The sequence below is a fragment of the Cydia strobilella genome, chromosome 11 (genome assembly GCF_947568885.1).
Source record: "Cydia strobilella chromosome 11, ilCydStro3.1, whole genome shotgun sequence".
Lineage (NCBI taxonomy): Eukaryota > Metazoa > Arthropoda > Insecta > Lepidoptera > Tortricidae > Cydia > Cydia strobilella.
Genome location: NC_086051.1, coordinates 6,289,977 through 6,310,912, shown reverse-complemented (window position 1 = coordinate 6,310,912; position 20,936 = coordinate 6,289,977). Strand labels below are relative to the sequence as shown.

The following is a 20,936-nucleotide window of genomic DNA, read 5'->3' as shown; positions in this document are numbered from 1 at the left end:
AAACGCTGTTGCTTGCGTCGTCATAGAATACGTAGACGGCAATTGACGCAAAATCATTTTGAAAATGAACATGAAGGTACACTGATGATGTGGACTTAGGTTCAGTCGCCTTCAGATATATCAGAGCGGCCAAGGTGCTCACAAATATCTGAACACGCCTCTATTGTCAACGCGTTACGCGTGTTCAGATATTTTGGAGAACCTTGGCCGCTCCGATGTATCTGGGCCGTGTTGCATAATATACAAGCGGAACTCCTTAATATATAGTTGCGGGGTTCCGTTGTAAAATTAAGACAAATTTACAATCATTCAATTATTCGCTAAAATATTATGGCAATACATTCAAATTGATCAAAATGTTTTAAATTGATAAAATATAAAACATAATCTTTGGATTTTAATTAATCATTTATGTAATTATGAAGTCATATTTGATTAATTTATTATTACACACATATTAATAATACCTTGGACGTAATTTTATTGTAGAAAAATCACTTAGTAGTAAAACAATATAAAGTATTTAGTTTTATTCCCAAACGCAACAATTATGATTTGATATCATATAGGTATATTCATATTGCTTATTTCATTGCATGTTTTCTCAAAATTTCATTTTCACTTATTTTTCTATACAATGATAAGGAACGACTACATCGAATCTTATATATACATATAAACGATGCAAGGTCTAATAGGTGTTGCGTTTTTTATATCTACATTCATAGACATATATATTACTTCGTAAAGACCGGCCTTACGAGCACTACGAATGGAGCCGATATATTGAAGTCAAAATCGCATTTAGTTACACCAGCGCGCTCAGTCGTGTGGCGAATTGCGCAGTGGAAAGGCGTCGGTGTTCGGTCGGAATTGTATGCATACGCTTATACTTTGTTTACACCAATGGTGACGCCTTTCCACTACGAAATTCGCTACACGACTGAGCGCGCTGGTGTGCTAAATGCGATTTTGACTTCAATGTATCGGCCTCATTCGTAGTGCTCGTAAGGCCGGTCTTTACGAAGTAATATATATATCCTCTAGCCTTATGAAAACCTATACAGGTAATTTAAATTAATAAAGAGATATTGCAATTCGATTGACTTTTGGCAAATTTTTGTCACAATACAATGCCTGAAAAGACCAAAAGCATGATACGCTTGTACGTTATACTAATATACCTACACTATATAAGTATAAAAACGGATGTACAGACAGCAACAACACTAACAATGTGTCGATAGAATTACGCTTACGTATAAATATGATAGCAATTAGCATGATAAGCTTAATTTAATAGGAATCTCGCACGATCACCAAGTTTGACCACTTGATTCGAATAATCTCATTTAAAATTATATTTCAAAATCCTAGCCATCTCTTCGTTGTAAAATCTGCTTTAGAACCGGGCCGGAGGGTACACTTTTGCCTGAAAGTTCAGGCAACGTCCAGACGTTCACACCCAGGTGTGAAAGGATAAATGCAGCCTAGTTTTCTCTGAAAGGTTGAGCAAATATTTCGTTAAGCAGCTGCTGGTATTCTTCGGCATTGTAGAGGTAATCTTCGTCGTCTAGTAGATTGGTCATATTGAACCTGCAAAGTAAGTAAAAATAAGTAGGCTTTTAGAAATATATGTACATACTTACAATTTTAATAGTAAAAAAGATGTCGGTAAGTTTTAGATAGTCACTTGATACTATTATTAAATGAGATGTTCGAATTAATACGCAACAGCAAATCTTGCGCGTTCCGCAAAATCGCGTTTAGCAATTTCGATTTAGTTTTATAATCGCATCAACAAACTGAGCCAAAATCTTTTATATGTCGTTACATCGCATAAAAAGCATTTTTAAAGTTATAAACAGATAATTTACCTGGGCGTTTCTCTCTTATTACGTATGGTTTTGGATGACACTTCTACGCAAAGGACTATGAAGTGGTTATTACACGAGTACCTGAAATAAACAAAACGAATATTGATGCATAGGTAGAAAAGAAAATTAGAATGGCAATTGGCATAGCAGGTTTTTTTATTTATTTGTTTTATAATATCGTAGATAGTACGAAATTTTCAGTTTCTTTTCACTTTACAGAATGATAAATTTCATAACTGCAACCATTTTTCTGTTTAGAGTTTTCACTTACCTCTCTTGAGACAACAGCTTATGGGAATACAGAGAGGCAGCCAAGCCGGACCTATGCGGGTCATGGGAGGTCCACTCGTCGCAGAACGCGTCCAACGCTCTTTCGCCGCTCGCGTGTGAGCCGTGCCAGATTATCTTGTGAGGCCTGAAAATGTTATAGATGAGCATTATATCAACCAAAAAGACCAAGCCGGATTGGACCGGTGTTCCAACGGTCCTTAGTGGAACCTCACTCGATGGGGTAATTTTTTTTAATACAGAAAAAAAAAACAGCTTGAGTAATTTTTGCTGATGACAGTGATGACATGTGAAACGAATATTTTTCCATTAACATTGATTTACCAATGTGGATCTGTCATCAGATTTTTTCCATCGAAGCTGTATATCCTGGAAGCGCCGGCCATGATGCCACCGTTTCCGTCAAAGATGCTGGCAAAGGATTTGAAGATCACGTCACCACGGGTGTTCACCACTGGCAGATGGTTGTCGGCAAAGCGAACTGTAGCGTCTAAGTTTGTTGATCTGTTGGTAAATAAAATTCGATTTAAGACGTTGGTAAAACATAAATTAGTGTATATTAAGCATTATTGGTGTAGCTAAGAATTGAACTGGACCGAGGCCAGAAAGGTCGCTGAAGATAGGAAGGTGTGGCGCCAGCTTGTAAAGGCCCTCTGTACCTTAGGACAGCAACAACAAGTGTAACTTATGAGTCAGTCGACGTCCGCCCGTCTATACAGACTGAAGCACAAAGCAAGAGATGTGGTTTGCTCGACTCATTGACACGTTCTCATGGTACCTGCTAGTGAGGAAGGCTCTGAAGGTGCCCCTGAGCCCCGCGCGCCGAGCCTGCCTGTAGCACGCGTAGTCTGCTCTACGCACGCCGTGCATGTTGCCGGACATGGGATCACTCAATGCTGCCATCCGGAGCTAAGGGCATTCCGAAAAATTATAATTGAATAATTATATCACGAAACTCTATTCTATACGAGGAAGGCCAAATGATTCAACCAAAGATCGCTGTATGTACTTATCCCATCGGGTACATCATATTGACTGGACTGTGTGTCGAGTTTAACAGTGGCGCTTCATGGACCAGATTAGCTACCGGCATTAGTAAAGGCGCGGGCGCTCGCATCGCTTGCGCTTTTGATAACAAGAGAGCTACACAATGATCGCAATAGGTACTTACTCTAGGTCCATCAGGTACATCAGGTGAACTGTGTATCGAGTTTGACAGTGGTGCTTCATGAACCAAGCTAGCGGCGGGCATTGGCAGAGGCGCGGGCGCAGACGTCGCTTGGGCCTGCGGTGACTGCGTTACGAGAGAGCCGAGCTAGAACACAATCACAAGTATTTGAAATCAATGATACACATACTGCAGATATTCATTATATGTAAACGAGTTTAAAATAGTTTTTCGAGTGCATTAACCATGTTTAAATTGAATAAGAACAATAAAAAATCACACTTGAATGCCGGAATGCCTTTTCAATATTACTGGCCAACGATAAATAACATGATCAGACATTCTTTATGATAAAACTAAGCATAATATTAAATTACCTGAATTACACGTTTTGATTTTAAAAAATATCACAGAACTCTAAAGTATAGCTTTAGCAGCGGAATGATCAATAGCAAGTTAAAGATCCTGTGCCAATCGCATAAGATTGGTGTAATAATTTTGAAAAAATGTATTGATTTTCTTTATTCCGAACCTTTTTTTCAACAGTGTGAGGTGTGTAATAGAGTACAAGCTAACTTTGCACTGATTTGAATAGAACAAAGTGAGGGTGTCAGTGAACGTCATATTTTCAAAGAAATTTGATATTATCTAATGATCACATTTCCACACTGTGACAATGCAAATGCCATGCAGAGTCAGCTTGGTACGACTCTAAAGAGTTTTGTTTTGTATTGTAAAAATACTTACAAGCACGTACTGCCAACCGGAGTTCACTTTGACGAACAGAGCTTGCTCTTCCGTGACGTATGCCAGAGCACCCACAGGACTTGCTGATGCTAGCTGTAGGTATCCAAGAACAACAATAATTATTCTAACACCAATCTCTCTTGTTATATCGTAATTCCATAAAGAATTCGTATAGGAGGTGTAAGTGCGTACTGCTCGCCCTTAGAGTTGGTCAAAGACGCCTAGTCTTCGTAAGATGGCATATATTCGAGTAACCGGGGTTCAAGGCGTTAGCCCGGATTGCTAAAGACGCCGGTTTGAATCCGGCCTTCACCACTGGAGGGCTTCGTCACTTTTTTTTAATATATCACATCTATTTCAGTTTACAATAATTACTCTATCAGTGTATTTAAATTCATAATAATCTTTTGCTTGATCCCCACGCGCAGAATTAAAATATCAAAGTCAAGCAACATTTACAAACTCTAGCCTCATTGGATTAAGTAAAGACACGTATTCACTATAAACATTTTGTTTAGATGTTTCAGAAACAGAAATCCACGTGTTTCTGAAACACAGAAACAGTTGCGGTAAACAATCTTGTTTATCGCCAAGTTCATTTGTATCTCAGTCTCAGACCGTCCACACTATGTGAGCTGAAACATTGTTTCTGTAAACATCTGCAATGTGTTTCAGAAACAGTGTATCCCAAACATTGTTTATATAGTGAATAAGCACCTTTAGTATAAAGTTGGGACAGCAGAACCAAAATTTCTTGTCCACATTTAAGCTCTGCTTTACTTTTTAAGATTGCGCCTGTCAAGTATCAACAGGGATTAGATTTTGGGATGTTATCAGAAGGGACGTAGCTTACATGTAAATCATTTACGCTCCATAGCAAACGAAACGCACTGCGCGTTCTGTGTCGGCGCGTCACTGTCGCACTAATTATGGAAACGTGATAAAGAGACAAAAAGCGTTTCGTTGTCGTGTAGCGCAAGCGAATGTCACCTTGGCTAGGCACCCTGATCAGAATAAGGCACGGATGAATTAGGGATCTAACTTTATTGTAAATATATTATCTTCATGAATTACTTAAATAAATCAGAAAACAAAGAACTTGTTATTTTTAAATGCTTGAAGCTTAAGGACTAAAACCTGAAACTAGGTTTAAATTAAAATTAAAAAAAACTGTAGGCCGAGCACATGATTGACGCGACAGTATCTCGCCGCGAGATAGACTACCCGTCTTTTACTAACTGTATGAATTAAAGGGGGACGGGTAGTCTATGTCGCGGCGAGATACTCTCGCGCCAATCATGTGCTAGCCCGGCAGTAATGTTCTCTTGTAGGAAATAAGATCTTGAATTGTGGCATAATCACATCGGATTCATTGGTAGTGTTAGACCAAGATAAGTCTGCAACGATTTTGATAGCACACGCAGTGCAAGTGTTATTTATACGTCATATTTCATAGAAATTTGCCGTTTTACATAACACTTGTACCTACTGCGTGTGTTATCAAAATTGTTGCAGACTTATCTTGGTTTAGAGTTTGCTCTAGGTACTTTGTTATCGATTTCGATAAAAAATAATCGACATTCGTTTAATAGTTGAGCCTGTGAGATCAATCGTGTGCAAATGGCGGCCCATTGTAACAGTAGTAGTGAGAAATATTTAGATAATATCATAAAATAAACAAATATGCCGTATTGTGCGGTTAAACACAGAAAAAATAAATAATAAAATATCATCATTTTATTTTGATTTCTTTTGATCAGAATAGATTTTTTATGGGGATTGATTTTTGATATTTAAAAACTTTTATTTTAATTTTGTTGAAGTCAATACAAGTAATCCGTTTATTTAAAATAGTTATAGCAAAGAGTAGTAAAAGCGCCATAACGCTCGTACCCGACGTGTTCCTCATCTTTGTTATAGGTGGCGCTATTTATTTATGTTTGCAAGCTTGTCTACCATGTCTTTTTATGTGCACTGTATTCATTGTCACTCACTATTATTTTTAGTCGCTTTTGGCGACATGTTGTTTTGGCGATAGTTTAAGTGCGATTATAGATGTAATACTCTTACGCGTCATCTTAAAGAACTTGTTACACCTTCCTGAATTTAGTAACTACCGAGAGTGACGCCGCAACACGGGAGACACGATGGAGATATCTCGATCTCACTTCTACGTAATGCTGCGTCCTTGTTGCTAGTTACTATGTTCGATAGGTTCGCCGAGATCGAGCTAGTTTCGGCAGCTCATTTGCTTATAATCGAAACTGGAATTCAAGACAAAAAAAAAACCGGCCAAGTGCGAGTGGGACTCGCGCACCGAGGGTTCCGTACTTTTTAGTATTTGTTGTTATAGCGGCAACAGAAATACATCATCTGTGAAAATTTCAACTGTCTAGCTATCACGGTTCATGAGATACAGCTTGGTGACAGACAGACAGACGGACAGACGGACAGAGAAGTCTTAGTAATAGGGTCCCGTTTTTACCCTTTGGGTACGGAACCCTAAAAAACTACGACAGATATGTCACCGTCAAAACTGTCAATGTTACTTATGTCACTGTCAAGTAAACATCTCAGGTTTCGCCAACCTTTTTCTAATATGTTTCTTTATATTGGTTGGCCATCATTGATAAAAAAGGTTTTTGTGAAAAAAAAAAATACAACTTTTGTCGCCGACTGCACTTTGTTTTGAACATTCAACTAACATCGAGACAATTCTAACGAACCTAAACAAAATAAGGTTGCATTTTTCTACCACAGAGTATTTCTAGGCTAGACTCACTCAAACAAAACAACAAAAAACAGAAACTCAACAAGGCAGAAATCACCAGTGAGCTAAAAGAGCATTCTAACACTCGGAAGTCGGAACAGACGTCTGATGTCGAGTGAGATTGACAAACCATGGAGTCACGATCCGTAGTCGATAATAATGGCGGTGATAACAATTAACAACCATAAAGCGAGCTAGAAATTATTATTCTGCGATTTGGTCGATTACCTTGATGTTTGTAATATAATCAATTACATCTGAGTTCGTTCTTAACTTATTTGTAAATTATTGCACCAAATGTTATGAATACCCGATGTGGTACAAGTACAATACCAGCTTTTCAACCAAAAATCACGGATGTTTTAATTTTAATGATGTCTTGTATTTATATTTATGTAAAAATAAGTCATTACAATTACGTCTTTATATCAAAGAATTGAAATTACCAATAAACAAATTATTTAAGCATTTTTTTTTGTAAAAAAGGAATATACTATTGTACAAAAATTTTATTGCAGTGGCAACACTGTCGGAGTTTTTTTGGTCTTGAATTCCAGTTTCGAGTATAGGCGATGAATTTTTCTTTGATTTAATAAAATGTAATTTCGTTAGCAGATGGCTGTAAGCTCAAAATTAATTCAACATTATTGTTTAATGTTATATTTTATTTAATATTAATATATTAGTTATAAATGTTATAATCAAAGATATATACTCCTTATAAGATAATCGGAAAATCAAGAAAAAATTATGCTCGAATAGATGGCGCCACACCTTTGGCCTATACTCGTGTAGATGCCGTTTGATATTTAACAATTTCAAGACATATCATCAGGGAAAGAACATGGGTCAAAGTCATATGGCGTTCTAAAAAATAAAATAAAAATTTTGTTTATTTACATATACCTATATTTTTATTCATTTTCATTTTTAGTTTCAATCCCGAGTCGAAAGATGGCAGTAAATTTACTGTGACTCAAAATTTACTATGACAATACTCTCTATACACTCTATTCTCTTTGTTATAATATAATAATGTATTATAACTAATATTCACGGGGTCCATGCCACAGGCCGATTTGCTGGACGGGGTATTCTTTTTGGAATGGGTATATTTTGTAGGTAAGTATATTTACATATTTCCTTCTTATTTTGCTACATTTAATTTAATGCTAATATTTTAGTTAAATTTAGTTTATTTTTTTTAATAACGTTAATATTTAAAGTAATAAATACCCTCATCATTTCTTCTGTAGTTTGGAAAACCGCTGCACCAGGTACAGTTTGACCTGTACTGGCCTCTTCCGTCCTTTGGTTACTTGCGCCGTACACGGGTTGTGCTATTAAAAAAAATACACATTTATTTGTCTAAAGTGCTTTGGTGGTTGGACTGTAGCAAAGGGGGGGGGGGGGGCTCGGACTAATTTTGATGGGGTTGGTGTCATTATGACACCTATTTATTATTACTTAATCGTAGAGAATACGCTAAAATAAGCATGTTTTGCAGAAAATACTTTTCTGTAAAATCAAAAATGCACAAATTTCGTTACACGGTGAAAATTTTACTTTGATAAGCCGAAGTAATCACAAATATACCCTGTACAGTTACCCCGAACAATGTTTACTTCTAGATCACGAAATGTTTAATTATAATTACGAAATTAAAGTTATCCAATTTGAAAGTTCAATACCTCGAGCAACCCTTTGAAATTAATTTCACTTAATACTATGTAAATACTTGTTTATTTAACTAATTACTTAGTTCATTAAATGCTTACCATCTCTGTGCCGATCTTTCTCCTTGAGGTCTTTCAACTCCCTTAAAGCCTTAAGTTCGTCAAGAGCACTAGCTTTAACCGCTGAGAGCAGCATGAATGTTGTCAATAAGTTATTAGTACTTAACATAAACATTACTATTGTATGTCTTTGCCCATTACGGAACAATGGTATTCCAGACATTTGGGAGGCGTGCGCGGGGCCGAAGCCAACACTTAAAGGCTCTTTGTTTAAATGTACGCGAGGCCGTTCATACATTTGGTCGAGCGCAATTTAAGCAAAAAAAGAGGTGTTATATGTTTGGTGCCAATGTCTGTCTGTGGCATCGTAACTCTCCAACGGATAGGCCGATTATAATGCTTTTTTTTTTAAAGTAAAAGCGAGTTTCCTTGCGGTAGTTCTTATAGTATGAATTTTCTCAGATGATTCTTAGGCCTCAGACCCTAATCCGTTAAACAAAAGCCTTTCGTATGGACGCGCGATGGGTGTATTTACGTGCGCAAGGAAGAAGGAGCCCCACGGCGGCGGTTGCGCATTGAGGCGGATATCTCGAAATTTTTTGGTTACTGATATTGTTTGTTCACTTAGCTATTTTAAAAATTCATGATGTAGTGTATTATGCAAATTTTAAAATTCTTTCTATATTGTTTTATAAGCCAATCAGTTCTTCAGCTACTCCTATTTACATATTTTATCTCAATGTGTGTAAAAACAGTTTACTCTTTCTAGTACTCGTATACCAAAATATGTTATGGTACGACAAACTCATACCAAACGACCGCTCATGTGAAACTTACTACTCAAAACTAATTTATAAACTTGCATCTCATTTCACAATATCTTACTCGCACAACACGATAATTACCTTAGACAGGCGCCACGTGACATTACTCTGTAAGCTGCTAAATAATAGCAAGCACATCCATATTACTTTTTCTTTCAAAATTCAATTCGTTAAAAACAAAAACATGATTATTGGACTGCTTAACCCAGGTTCTCTTGGCACGCGTCATGATGAGTTTCTTATTGCTATGTCGAGGTATAATGTCGATATAATGGCGATTAACGAGACATGGCTGCGCACGGGCGAGGAAGGCCGCGCGCCCGCGCCCCCCGGCTACCGCCTGCGCCACATCCCGCGCCCTGCGGACGTACGAACGCGTGGAGGGGGAGTTGGATTCTATATCCGCAACCGAGTTACTACGCGAGTCATTTCTCACCCGCCAGCACAATCAGTAGAACAAATGTGGTTAAGCTTTAGCATCAATGGTACTAAGTTCGCTATTGGCACCGCCTACCGACCACCGTGGCTCAACCCTGACTTATTTTTTGATACCCTGACCGAAAGTATTGCTTCCATTGGTGAGATTGACAACTTGATACTACTTGGCGATTTTAATATCAATATTTTGGACGTCCATAATGCTAGCTCTAAGAAAATGTTAGAGTTCTTAAACTATATGAATCTTACACAACATGTAGCTCAGCCAACTCACTTCACTGATCACAGTGAAACATTAATTGATGTTATCTGTTCCAACATGCCCGTAAGCAATATTAAAGTAAATCATATCCCGACTCTAAGTAGTCACGCGTTCCTCACGTGTGAAATACACGTAAAGAAACAACGAATTCCTCGCAAACTTCTGACTTACAGGCCACTCAAGGATATAGTACAGGATAATTTAAATAGCGACATACATTCCTTGGCGTTACATAATTTCTTGACCGGAAATGTGAATGACATGGTTAAGCAATTTAACCATGGCTTAATCATGTTATTCAACATTCATGCACCTGTCAGACAGACTTACGTAAAAGACTGCTCGTACCCATGGGTCACTTACACCATTAAGGAAATGATGAAAATACGCGATGAAGCTTATTCCAGATATAGACTGACCAAACTCTCAAAAAACATAAGGATCTGAAAAATATAGTCAACACAGCATTGCAACATGAAAAAACCGCCTATTTCAATCGTAACATCAATCTTATAAAAAATCCCCGCAATCTATGGAAAAACATTAAACGAAACGTGGCTAACTTTAAGAAATCTGATTTCCAATTACCTAAATCCCTGTGTAATGCTGATAAAATAAACGAATACTTTTTGAAGCTCCCTATTACTAACTGCATTAGCATATCTATTCTGACATACTTTGAATTTCACAAATTTAGCAATAATATTTTTAAATTAGAGCCCGTTAATGAATTAACAGTATTTAATATAATAAAATCCATTACAACCCATGCACAGGGCAACGATGGACTCAATATAAATATGGTTTCAATGACTCTTCCAACAACACTTTCTACAATAACTGCTATAGTGAACAAATCTCTAGAGACTGGTATATTCCCTGACGAGTGGAAAGTCGCGGTGGTTAAACCCATTCCTAAAACCCCAAATCCTAGTGAATTCAAAGAACTTCGTCCAATCAGCATACTTCCCGTGATATCAAAAGTATTAGAAAAAATTGTTTGCGTTCAAATGACGGCGTTTCTTGAGGCAAATAACATCCTGCCAAAAAAACAATCAGGATTCAGAAAGCTCCGCAGCACTACCACTGCGCTTATAGATGTGGTTGATGATGTTCTAGTTGCACAAGACGCTGGTGAGGCAACAATACTGGTGTTACTTGACTTCTCTCGCGCATTTGATACGATTGACACGACTCTACTTTTATCTAAACTAGCCTTCTATGGTTTTGACACCTTGGCTCTGAGATGGTTTCATAGTTACCTTAGCGATCGCACGCAGTATGTCAAAATTTGTCATGAGGATGGCACTGAGTTAGTTTCAAGCACATTACCTGTTACTAGAGGTGTTCCACAGGGTTCGATTCTAGGACCCATCCTATTTAGTTTGTATAGTGCAGATGTAATTAGTAACATACAAAATTGTAAGTATCACATATACGCGGATGACACTCAGTTATATATATCTTTCAAAACTAATGACACAAGTATAGCTGTAAATAAACTTAACGATGATTTATCCAATATTGTCAACTGGTGTCTCCAGAATAATTTGCAATTAAACTCTTCTAAATCTAAATTCATGTTGTTAGGTACAAACAAACAGATTGAAATAGTTGCAGGACATAACCCACAGGTTGCAATAAATGGATCGCTTTTAGAGAGAGTTGTTGAGGCTCGTAATTTAGGTGTATTAATGGATGAGTCTTTGAGATTTGAGAAACATATCTCGCAAACAATGCGCAACTGTTTTTACCGTCTCAAGGTGCTGTACAAAATCCGTGAGTGTCTTTCTGTTGACATGCGCATTAAGTTGAGTGAGGCACTCATACTGTCAAAACTTAATTACGCAGATGTAGTCCTCAGTGGACGCTTACTGGGTCGGACTAAGAAAATGCTGCAACGAATTCAAAATGCTTGTGCCCGTTTCTGTTTTCCCATTCCTCGACGTGCTCACATCACTCCTTTTTTAAATCGATACAATTTGATGAATATGGCCTCCCGTAGATCTCTCCATTTTGCGACTTTTTGGTATTATAAAAAATAGACAACCCTCTTATCTTTATGACAAAATAAATTTTTCTCAGCGTCCTATGAGAGATGCAACACGCCTTATACACCGCACAACACATTGCACGGCTGCCTTTCGTGGCAGCTTCCGTTTTGCTGCCACAAAGTGCTGGAACGACTTGCCACCACCAGTACGAAATTGTTTATCGGTCACCTCTTTTAAAGTTAAACTCCGGAATTTTCTACTAAACAAACAAAAATTGTAGCACTTATGCAACCGTGCACACTCACACACAACTCACACTCTCATACACTCAGTCACACTCGCACACACACAAACACATACACACCCGTTCGTGTTCGACGTGTTCTTTAGATTTCTTTTTTCTAACTTTTATTAATTGACTAGCTTTTGCCCGCGACTTCGTCTGCGTGGAAATAAGTTCCAACAGTTAGACTATGTATAGCGGCTGGATAAAATGTAATGACAATAATTTTGAGAATATGCTGAATTGCTAACACCAATTAACAGGCAATTCATTAATTTGTTACATACTTAATTTTAAACTTATTTCTGCCACCTAGTTAGTTTTAGTTCTAGTTTTAGTTTTAGTTTTATCAGGCCTCACTGAAAATCAGCGTCACGTAGTGAGTCCTAGGATTCACTTCGGGACATTAAGCTGAGTGAGGACCTTTTAGCACAATTCTGTTAGTTTATATTCTAAATGAATGTTATTTTATGTTGTTTTTAGTTGTTTTTTTTTGTGCTAATAAATATTTCTTTCTTTCTTTCTTTCTTTCTTTGTTTCTTTTATGGAGAGGTGCCTTAGTCGCCTGCCGAGCGCGTGCCAAAGCAACCATGTCGTTAAAAAGCAACTACATGTCGTGATAGTATTAAGGTTCAAAATGTAACAGCTCATTCTGAGATAACGATTTTGGGTAATGAAGGACGATCGGTTGCCTGTGTGGCCTCAGAATACAGAGCTGCTACATAAATTAGAACCATATAAATTGGACGGTAAAATTTCGTTTTTAAACGAGTTTGTTCCCGTTCAGTCAGTAGCGGTAGCATTGGTAACCGCTGAACAAAAGAAACAAAGACTTTTGTTTAACGGATTAGGGTCTGAGGCCTAACAGATTAGAGTGTAAGGCATAAAAATCATTTGAGAAAATTCATACTATAGCTATGTTTGATAGAAATTGATCTAGCAGTTTGAAGAGTATCACCAATTTCCAAGATAATGTATGGCATTTTTGGAATAAAATTGATTCTTTTGGCATATAGCGTAGGGGATTTTAAATTATATATATATATATATATATATATTATAATTTGTGTAACATTGTAAATAATGGTGTCAATGTCCAAAATTGCTTAGGTATAGTTGTTATGTTTTCCGAATTATTTTTCTCACTGCACCCACAGTCTTAGTCTAAGTCACCTACCTATGTACTTATTAAGTACTAGTATTTATTCTGATGGTGCTTATACTTCTTAGTTATGTACTTAAAATAATTTAGTTATTGTCAAAGTCACAAAGTCGGCTCAGGAATAAATAACTTCATTTTAAAATAGGTAAGTACTATATTTTTAGGTTAACCAGTTGCTAGTTAAGTACAAAGATGAGAAATCACAGGTACTTTGATAACTGTTGAATGCATTGAGTTGGACTAAATACTTACGTGGACGTCCAAAAAACTTCGTGTTGCCATGGATGGGGTGTTCTTCATAAACGCTCATTCCGGGTTCTCCTTTGGGTCCAATAAGGGAGACGCCGGGCGGCCCCGGCGGTCCCGGAGGGCCCGGAGGCCCGGGAATATATTGGACTGGCTCGGACCTGGGGCCTGGGGGTCCGGGTGGGCCCATTGCGCCTTGAGCGCCATCATAGCCTCGGTCGCCTTTTTCACCTTTGAGCTAAGTATGTAAACAGAAATGTTTCGAAATTCTCAAGACAATAGTAGTACTAAGGTAGTATTGCCCACTAATTTGGAGGACATTTTTAAATTCCTAATATGACCTTAGAGTTGAGTGACCGAGTGTCCGTATTTTTCCATGTACATATTTATGGCATATTTGACAACTTGAAAACCGGTTTTATATCTAATCAAAAACCATGTATGCAAAAAGAAAACCTAAAATAGTCAAAGTAAAAACAATGAGTCTACTGCAAACTAAATGTTCATTATTGTTTTTTTATTAGAGTTTGTTCGGTTGATCTGGATTTGTTCCGAATATGATCTGTCAAGTCAAAATTTCTTCAACGAGTATAACGTCACTTTGTACACTGATTAATCATATCCATAATTAATCCAGATCAAATTCATAACCTATTATTACAATCAGAATACGCATCTGGATTTATAGCACAAAAAAACTATGGTTTAAACATTTACATAATATTCTACTTATAACGTGAGACTATGTTTAGCCACAGCAGAGTATTGTTTATATGTATTATCATTTACTCTTAACTTAACTTATCTTCAAATTTAAACCGCGCGTTGGTCAGTGTTCCGTAATGTCCCGAATTGGGCAGTCGTGTTCTTGAAGTTCATCGGCATAAGTGTGACTTATAAAAATGTTTACGATCATAGTTCTTACAATAGTGGTTTTTATTGCTCTATATTTATATGGTATTCGGACGTTTAATTACTGGAAGGTGCGGGGCGTGAAACATGACAAACCTTATGCATTTGTCGGGAATAATTTTCGTCAATTTGTGCAGCAATCTAGTTTTGCTATGACGGCAACCGAATTGTACAAGAAGTATCCCAACGAGAAAGTCGTTGGTTTCTACAGAAGCTCAACCCCGGAACTAATTATAAGGGATCCAGATATTGCTAAAAGGATAGTAAGCGCCGACTTCGAGCACTTCTATGCAAGAGGATTACATCCCGATAGAACGGTGATAGAACCGCTTATGAAAAACTTGTTCTTTTTGAACGGAGATTTGTGGCGTTTGCTTCGACAAGAATAACGCCAGCGTTTAGCACTGGCAAGTTAAAGGCGATGTTTCCACTTATTACTGAAAGGGCAGAAAAATTACAACAATTAGCTGAAGAGGTCGCTCATTTGGATTCGCGATATGCGAGAACTCATGGCAAGATACACCACCGATTTCATAGGAGCATGCGGATTTGGAATTAACATGGATTCGCTGAGTTCTGAAAATTCAGTTTCGAAAACTTGGTAAGAGAATATTCCAGATAACTCCAGTAGACGCTCTTAGAGGAGCATGTAAGTTCATGTTTCCAGAATTATGCAATAAAGTTCACTTTTTAGCACCTGAAATCGAAAAATCCATGCGTCATTTAGTGTTATCCGTTTTAAAAGAGAGAAACTATAAACCATCAGGCAGAAACGATTTCATAGATTTATTGCTTGAGCTAAAAGAACAAGGTGATATGGTTGGAGAGTCTATGGAGAAAAAAAATGAAGACGGCACTCCCATGGTAATTAATCAGGCTCTAGATATAGAGCTTATGGTGGCACAAGTATTTGTTTTATTTGGCGCAGGATTTGAGACATCGTCCAGTGCATCAAGTTATCTATTACATCAATTGGCATTCAATCCTGATTGTCAAGTGAAAGTACAAGAAGAAATTGATAAAGTGATGCTAAAATAAGATAATAAATTAAAATACGAAGCTGTGAAAGAAATGACCTATTTGGCTTTTAATGAGGGCATGAGAATGTATCCTCCTGTAGCATTCATTTATAGGGAGTGCAAATCTCCTAAATATACGATACCAGAGATTGACCTAACAATTGATGAAGGTGTAAAAATAATAATACCAACGCAAGCAATTCATAACGATGAAAAGTATTTTGACGACCCAGAAAAGTTTGACCCTGAAAGATTCACCCAAGAAAATAAATAGAACAGGAAATATATTTATATGCCATTTGGAGAAGGACCACGGGCGTGTGTTGGTATGTATCAAAATATTAACAGAACAGTTTTTTTATGCTAGCTAGTACTTAGTTGTAATCGTAATAGAATATTATGAAACGCTTTATTAGAACATAGGTACTTGCAGTCAAACAGTAACATAAATATGAAATTAAGATCAGGTTACTTATACAAATAAACAATCACACCTCTTTCCTGTTATTACCTTTTTATTTGTTTATTTAAAAATGTGAATGCCCCAAAGCACCTTAATTGTTTTCGAGTTTTCCAAACTTATCGAATGGATTAGCAAAGTTTGTGGTAGGTATAATTAATGAGTAATATGAGCAATTTAGAACTTTTCCTACCTTTCAACCTCAGAGTGACGAGTTTGCATTTATCGCATATCAATTAATAGTAGCTGGGGAGCCGGCGATGCTAAATGTGTAGTTACTCGAGCGTCGTAGAGACCTATTGGAATCGAAAGATTAGATGATAGGAAGAAAAAAAGGTTGTATAAAGTTTTCTTTTCTAGCAAGCAGGAAAGCGTCTACAGAATTTTCGGGGGGTTAAAAAATCGTTAAGTACAAGGAATTAGTCGTCTTGGTCCTAATTAATGCTATATTTTTTCTATAACTTAACTGACTATTAATTATTATTATTTCTCGGGTCCGAGGTGTAGGGTTGGAGCCGGCGTAGCTTATATATATATATATCTTTACTTGAAAATAGTTGTATTGTATAACTAGGCTTATTAACTGATTTTGCATGTACAACCAGCCTTAAAGTTTATAGTCTATGATGGTTCATTATTTTTTGTATGTGGGTATTTTTGCACTTGTAGTTTTTCCTCAGTCACCGATTGACCACGAACGCTGTAAAGGGTTCGAAACGTTGGGGTGTATTACAAATTCAATATAAGCGATATAATCCGTTTTCATAGTTTTATTTCATTAATCTGACAATTATTTATACGCATTTCCTTAATCTGACGATCACAAGTTCGATGCCCGATTTTCACATTGTAACCGTCAGATTAAGGAAATGCGTACAAATAATTGTCAGATTTAATAATAGCACAATTATAGCATTAATTTGGACTAAAATGACCTGGTTAACGATTTGTTGAACCCCCCCTCCCCCGCCCCCCACCAACCAACGGCTCAACATAGCTAGGCGGCTAAAAGTAGTTAAGGTAGACTCCCGTAGATAAGTATAACTCATATATTAATCTGACGCACTTGAGTAACTACAAAAATACCCTCTTGGGCTCCCCAACCATAATGAGAAATCTCTGGACTCAAAAATTTTGATCCACGTGGCGGAGATTTTTAAAACGTATTATTTTTATATCTTTCAGGTGCTCGCCTGGGTCAAATGCAAGCTATGGCCGGCGTAGCAGCAATTCTCCACAAGTTCTCAGTGGAGCCCGCGGCCTGCTCCGTGAGGAACCCACCGCCCGAACCCACTGCGATCGTTGCTGAGAGCTTTGTTGGAGGTCTACGCGTCAAATTGAAGAAGCGGATTAAATGATGTATTTATTCAAGTATTATCGTAGTTTTAGACTATCTTATCAAAATACATCATCAGTTACATCAATTACGCATGAAGTGTAATCAATATGAACTATGCGGTTTTGTAACGTTTGAAACGATAAACTCGACATATTTTATTTTATAATTAAGAAGAGACGAGATTTATTTTATAATAAAGTGGAGGACCCGCGCAAAATCGCCTTTTCATACAAACGTTGTCCTCATTTTCCTCTCTGGATTTTAACATTATTGATTCTTTTTTGACACAATTTGTTGTATATCAATCACAGCTATGCCCATGGGTGTTTTTTTTTTGAATTTTTAATTATAAGAGGAGCATTTAAAAATTTGTATGAAATTTGTTTATCGCACCAAATTTTTACAATAATCAAAAAATCTAAAACAGTCAAAAGGCATAGCTATGGTTAATATACATCAAATTATATGAAAATGTTTTCCATAATGGCAATATCCAGAGAGGAAAATTGGAACTACGTTTGTATGGAGTAAAGTATATTCTTAAAAAGATAAGCATATTGAAATATAACTATAACTAAATATGCAAAAAGAATTCATAAGTAAACATATTTCTATAAAACATTAGTAAGACTATTTTTATTTGACCGTATAAAGGTTCGTGTACACTATTGCTCAATAAATGTTGGTGTTGAACTACTCTTTACACAGCATAATGTACTTAACACAAAAACGCAACGCACGATACACGGCACAACCGACACGCTGCGTCATTTTATAATGTGTGGTAGGTCCTTTATAAAACTTATAACTTACCGTAGAAATATCCAGTAGGCTTTCACCCGGTTCGCCTTTGTCTCCTTTAGGTCCTACAGAACCCGGTAGTCCTGGTTTTCCAGAAGACCCAGTTCTACCCTAAAAGAAACAATATTTTTTTACTACAATATCAAAAGGTCACCGGTATTAAGGCCAGTGAAAATAGATTTTTTTCAGGAATTCATTCCCAGCAAGTGGGGAATCGTCTTAGCACCTTTATTTGGTTCTAAATAAGTGTAATCCGAGTGTGCTCTATTCCAGATGTGGAAATATTTTGCTCTTTTTCAGTTTTTTGCTTGTGGTTCAAAAACGGTACATCTGACAGAAACCTTGCTCTAATCGTGATAAAAATTGACATCTAAAGATCCGAATAGTATCTTAATATTTATTCGTAGTCAAAGATTGTAAAAAATGGCCGCCACTTTGAATTTCTTTGTTTCTGTATAATCGTGTTAAAATCCGAAATTTTTTCTCACTAGTGTCCGTCCAGAACAACCTTGCTGGTAGTGACATTATAATTGATGGTGGGTTCTTTCTACATCGAGTGATTTTGTCAATCCAAGGTAAAATGTATCTCCCAAGGCTCGCAAAATTTATCCACACCTCCTGGGATGGAGCAAACTCGGATTATACGCATTAAGGACCAAATGAAAGTATTTCAATGATTTCCAGCTTGCTGGGAATTAATTCATCAAAACGCTTTTTTTGGATCTAATTTGACTGGCCTAATTTTCTTAGCTTTCAAATTATTTTTCTATTTACCTGGCCATCCTATTAGTAGCAGAACAGACAAAAAAGTCTTTTAATATTCGAGAAAAAAACAAAAAAATAAATTCGAAAGTGGCACGTTGGAGGGCTCACATATAATGTAATGTATTTTTGTTGATAAAAAGTCATATCCGATCGAAAAATAAGTGGCAAACACAAAACATGGTGTAAGATGATGTTTGGAATATACCAAAATAATGGTGGAAACCAGACAACGAATTTTATATCCATTCGGGCAACTGCGGTTCCCTCCTTAAGGTCACATGACGCCAGTAATTCTTGATACAGCAAAAGAGAGAAATTATAATTTACTAACCACCCAACCAGGGAAGCCAGTGTCGCCCTTATCGCCCGGTCTTCCCGGAGGGCCGGGCAATCCCTGTATTCCTTGTAAGCCGCGAGGTCCATTCGCACCGGGCCTGCCTCTCCTCCCTCGAGGACCTGCGTCGCCTTTCTCGCCCTGACACGAAAATATTTTTAATGGTAGGTATGTGACATGTGACAGTCACTATACATGAGTATACGATTAGAAAACAAGTGTTCCTACATAATTATATGTATTATTTAAAAGTATTAATAACGCACACATAAACATTTTTACTTCTATCGGAACGTTATTACTTTTATTTGACATGAGTTTCTTCAAGTTTTGTCTTTGGTATTTAGTAGTGTAGCTGTAGGTACATTTTCTTTTGTGATTTCATCATAATGTAGCCAAATGTTAATAAACTCGTCGATTCCAATCAGTCTACACAAACCGGTTGTATCAGAATGAATTCAACCAAATAGAGAGGTTACCAACCGCAATCGGATTTTAGCTTCGAATTTGCATAGGTAATAGGACTAATAGGACACGAAACCTGTCACTAATAAACTAAATATGCATTTTTTTGTAGAAAAATGTATATTTAAAATGTATGGTCAGTAACGTAGCTAATTTACTAATCTTAGTTTTTTAAAATATAAAAATGAAGAGCTAACCTTGACAGTAATTATGTCCGATCCAGAAGATGTGATGCTGATAGGTCCAGGTGGCCCGCGCTCCCCCCTCTCCCCCTTAAGTCCTGGCGCACCCGGAGGACCCATTCCGCCTGGCAAACCCGATGGTCCGATGTCCCCGCGTTCTCCGGGTTTCCCATCCTTTCCTGGGAAGCCAGCGGCTCCATCGTTGCCTAGACTGCCCTTTTCACCCTAAATAGAATAATGTGACCAGCGTATAGTTGAAAATAAAAACAATTCTTCATACATTAGAAAGTTATCAACTCTACTATAATGAGAAATCGGCTACATAAATAAAGACTATATGTGACATTTTCAACCAAAAGGTACCACATTGTCGCTTGTCAATAAGGTTGATTTCAAATTGAAGCTGTATGGAAATAGCGCCTTATTGACAACCGACAATAAGTACCCTTTTGATTGAAAATTGCACATATGAATACCGTATGTTCCCTTCATAGTGCCTTAATTGCGAGTATATAATTTAAAAATTGCTGCCCTTGATGATAAATCATAAATTTGACAATAAATATCATAACCAGGCATAATATCTGACAAGAATTTTATTATTTATGTTTTAAATATACCTATATTTATTGTACATGCTTTTGAATTAGTTAACATGTTACATTTCTACTTAGGATTAAACATAGTACGTATACGTAAGCAATATTTTATTTTTTGAAAAATTAAAAAGTAAACGGATTCGATTAATATTCTCACTGAACACATTCAATCTTTCTTTTAGTAGTTGAGCATAAATACCTATACATTTTTGATGTATATACCGCAAGGCCATGGTCAGTTTAAATAATTGACTAACAACAAAAC

General features: G+C 36.9%; 1 protein-coding gene and 1 pseudogene across 1 annotated transcript in view; one reads left to right on the top strand and one right to left on the bottom strand.

The window, feature by feature from the left end:
- Positions 1–245: 245 nt before the first annotated feature.
- Positions 246–20,936, bottom strand: part of LOC134745462 (collagen alpha-1(XV) chain-like) — a 203,435-nt gene continuing 182,744 nt past the window's right edge. Inside the window, exons 16-28 of the mRNA XM_063679507.1 lie at positions 20,088–20,297; positions 19,423–19,566; positions 18,339–18,437; positions 13,802–14,033; positions 8,629–8,709; positions 8,087–8,190; positions 4,081–4,173; positions 3,337–3,480; positions 2,944–3,074; positions 2,490–2,669; positions 2,149–2,292; positions 1,878–1,958; positions 246–1,596 (exon numbers count right to left, since the gene is read on the bottom strand). Coding sequence (XP_063535577.1) covers positions 1,491–1,596; positions 1,878–1,958; positions 2,149–2,292; positions 2,490–2,669; positions 2,944–3,074; positions 3,337–3,480; positions 4,081–4,173; positions 8,087–8,190; positions 8,629–8,709; positions 13,802–14,033; positions 18,339–18,437; positions 19,423–19,566; positions 20,088–20,297 — 1,749 coding nt within the window. The 3' untranslated portion in view covers positions 246–1,490. The remainder of the gene's footprint in view (positions 1,597–1,877; positions 1,959–2,148; positions 2,293–2,489; positions 2,670–2,943; positions 3,075–3,336; positions 3,481–4,080; positions 4,174–8,086; positions 8,191–8,628; positions 8,710–13,801; positions 14,034–18,338; positions 18,438–19,422; positions 19,567–20,087; positions 20,298–20,936) is intronic.
- Positions 14,657–17,544, top strand: LOC134745449 (cytochrome P450 6B7-like; annotated as a pseudogene).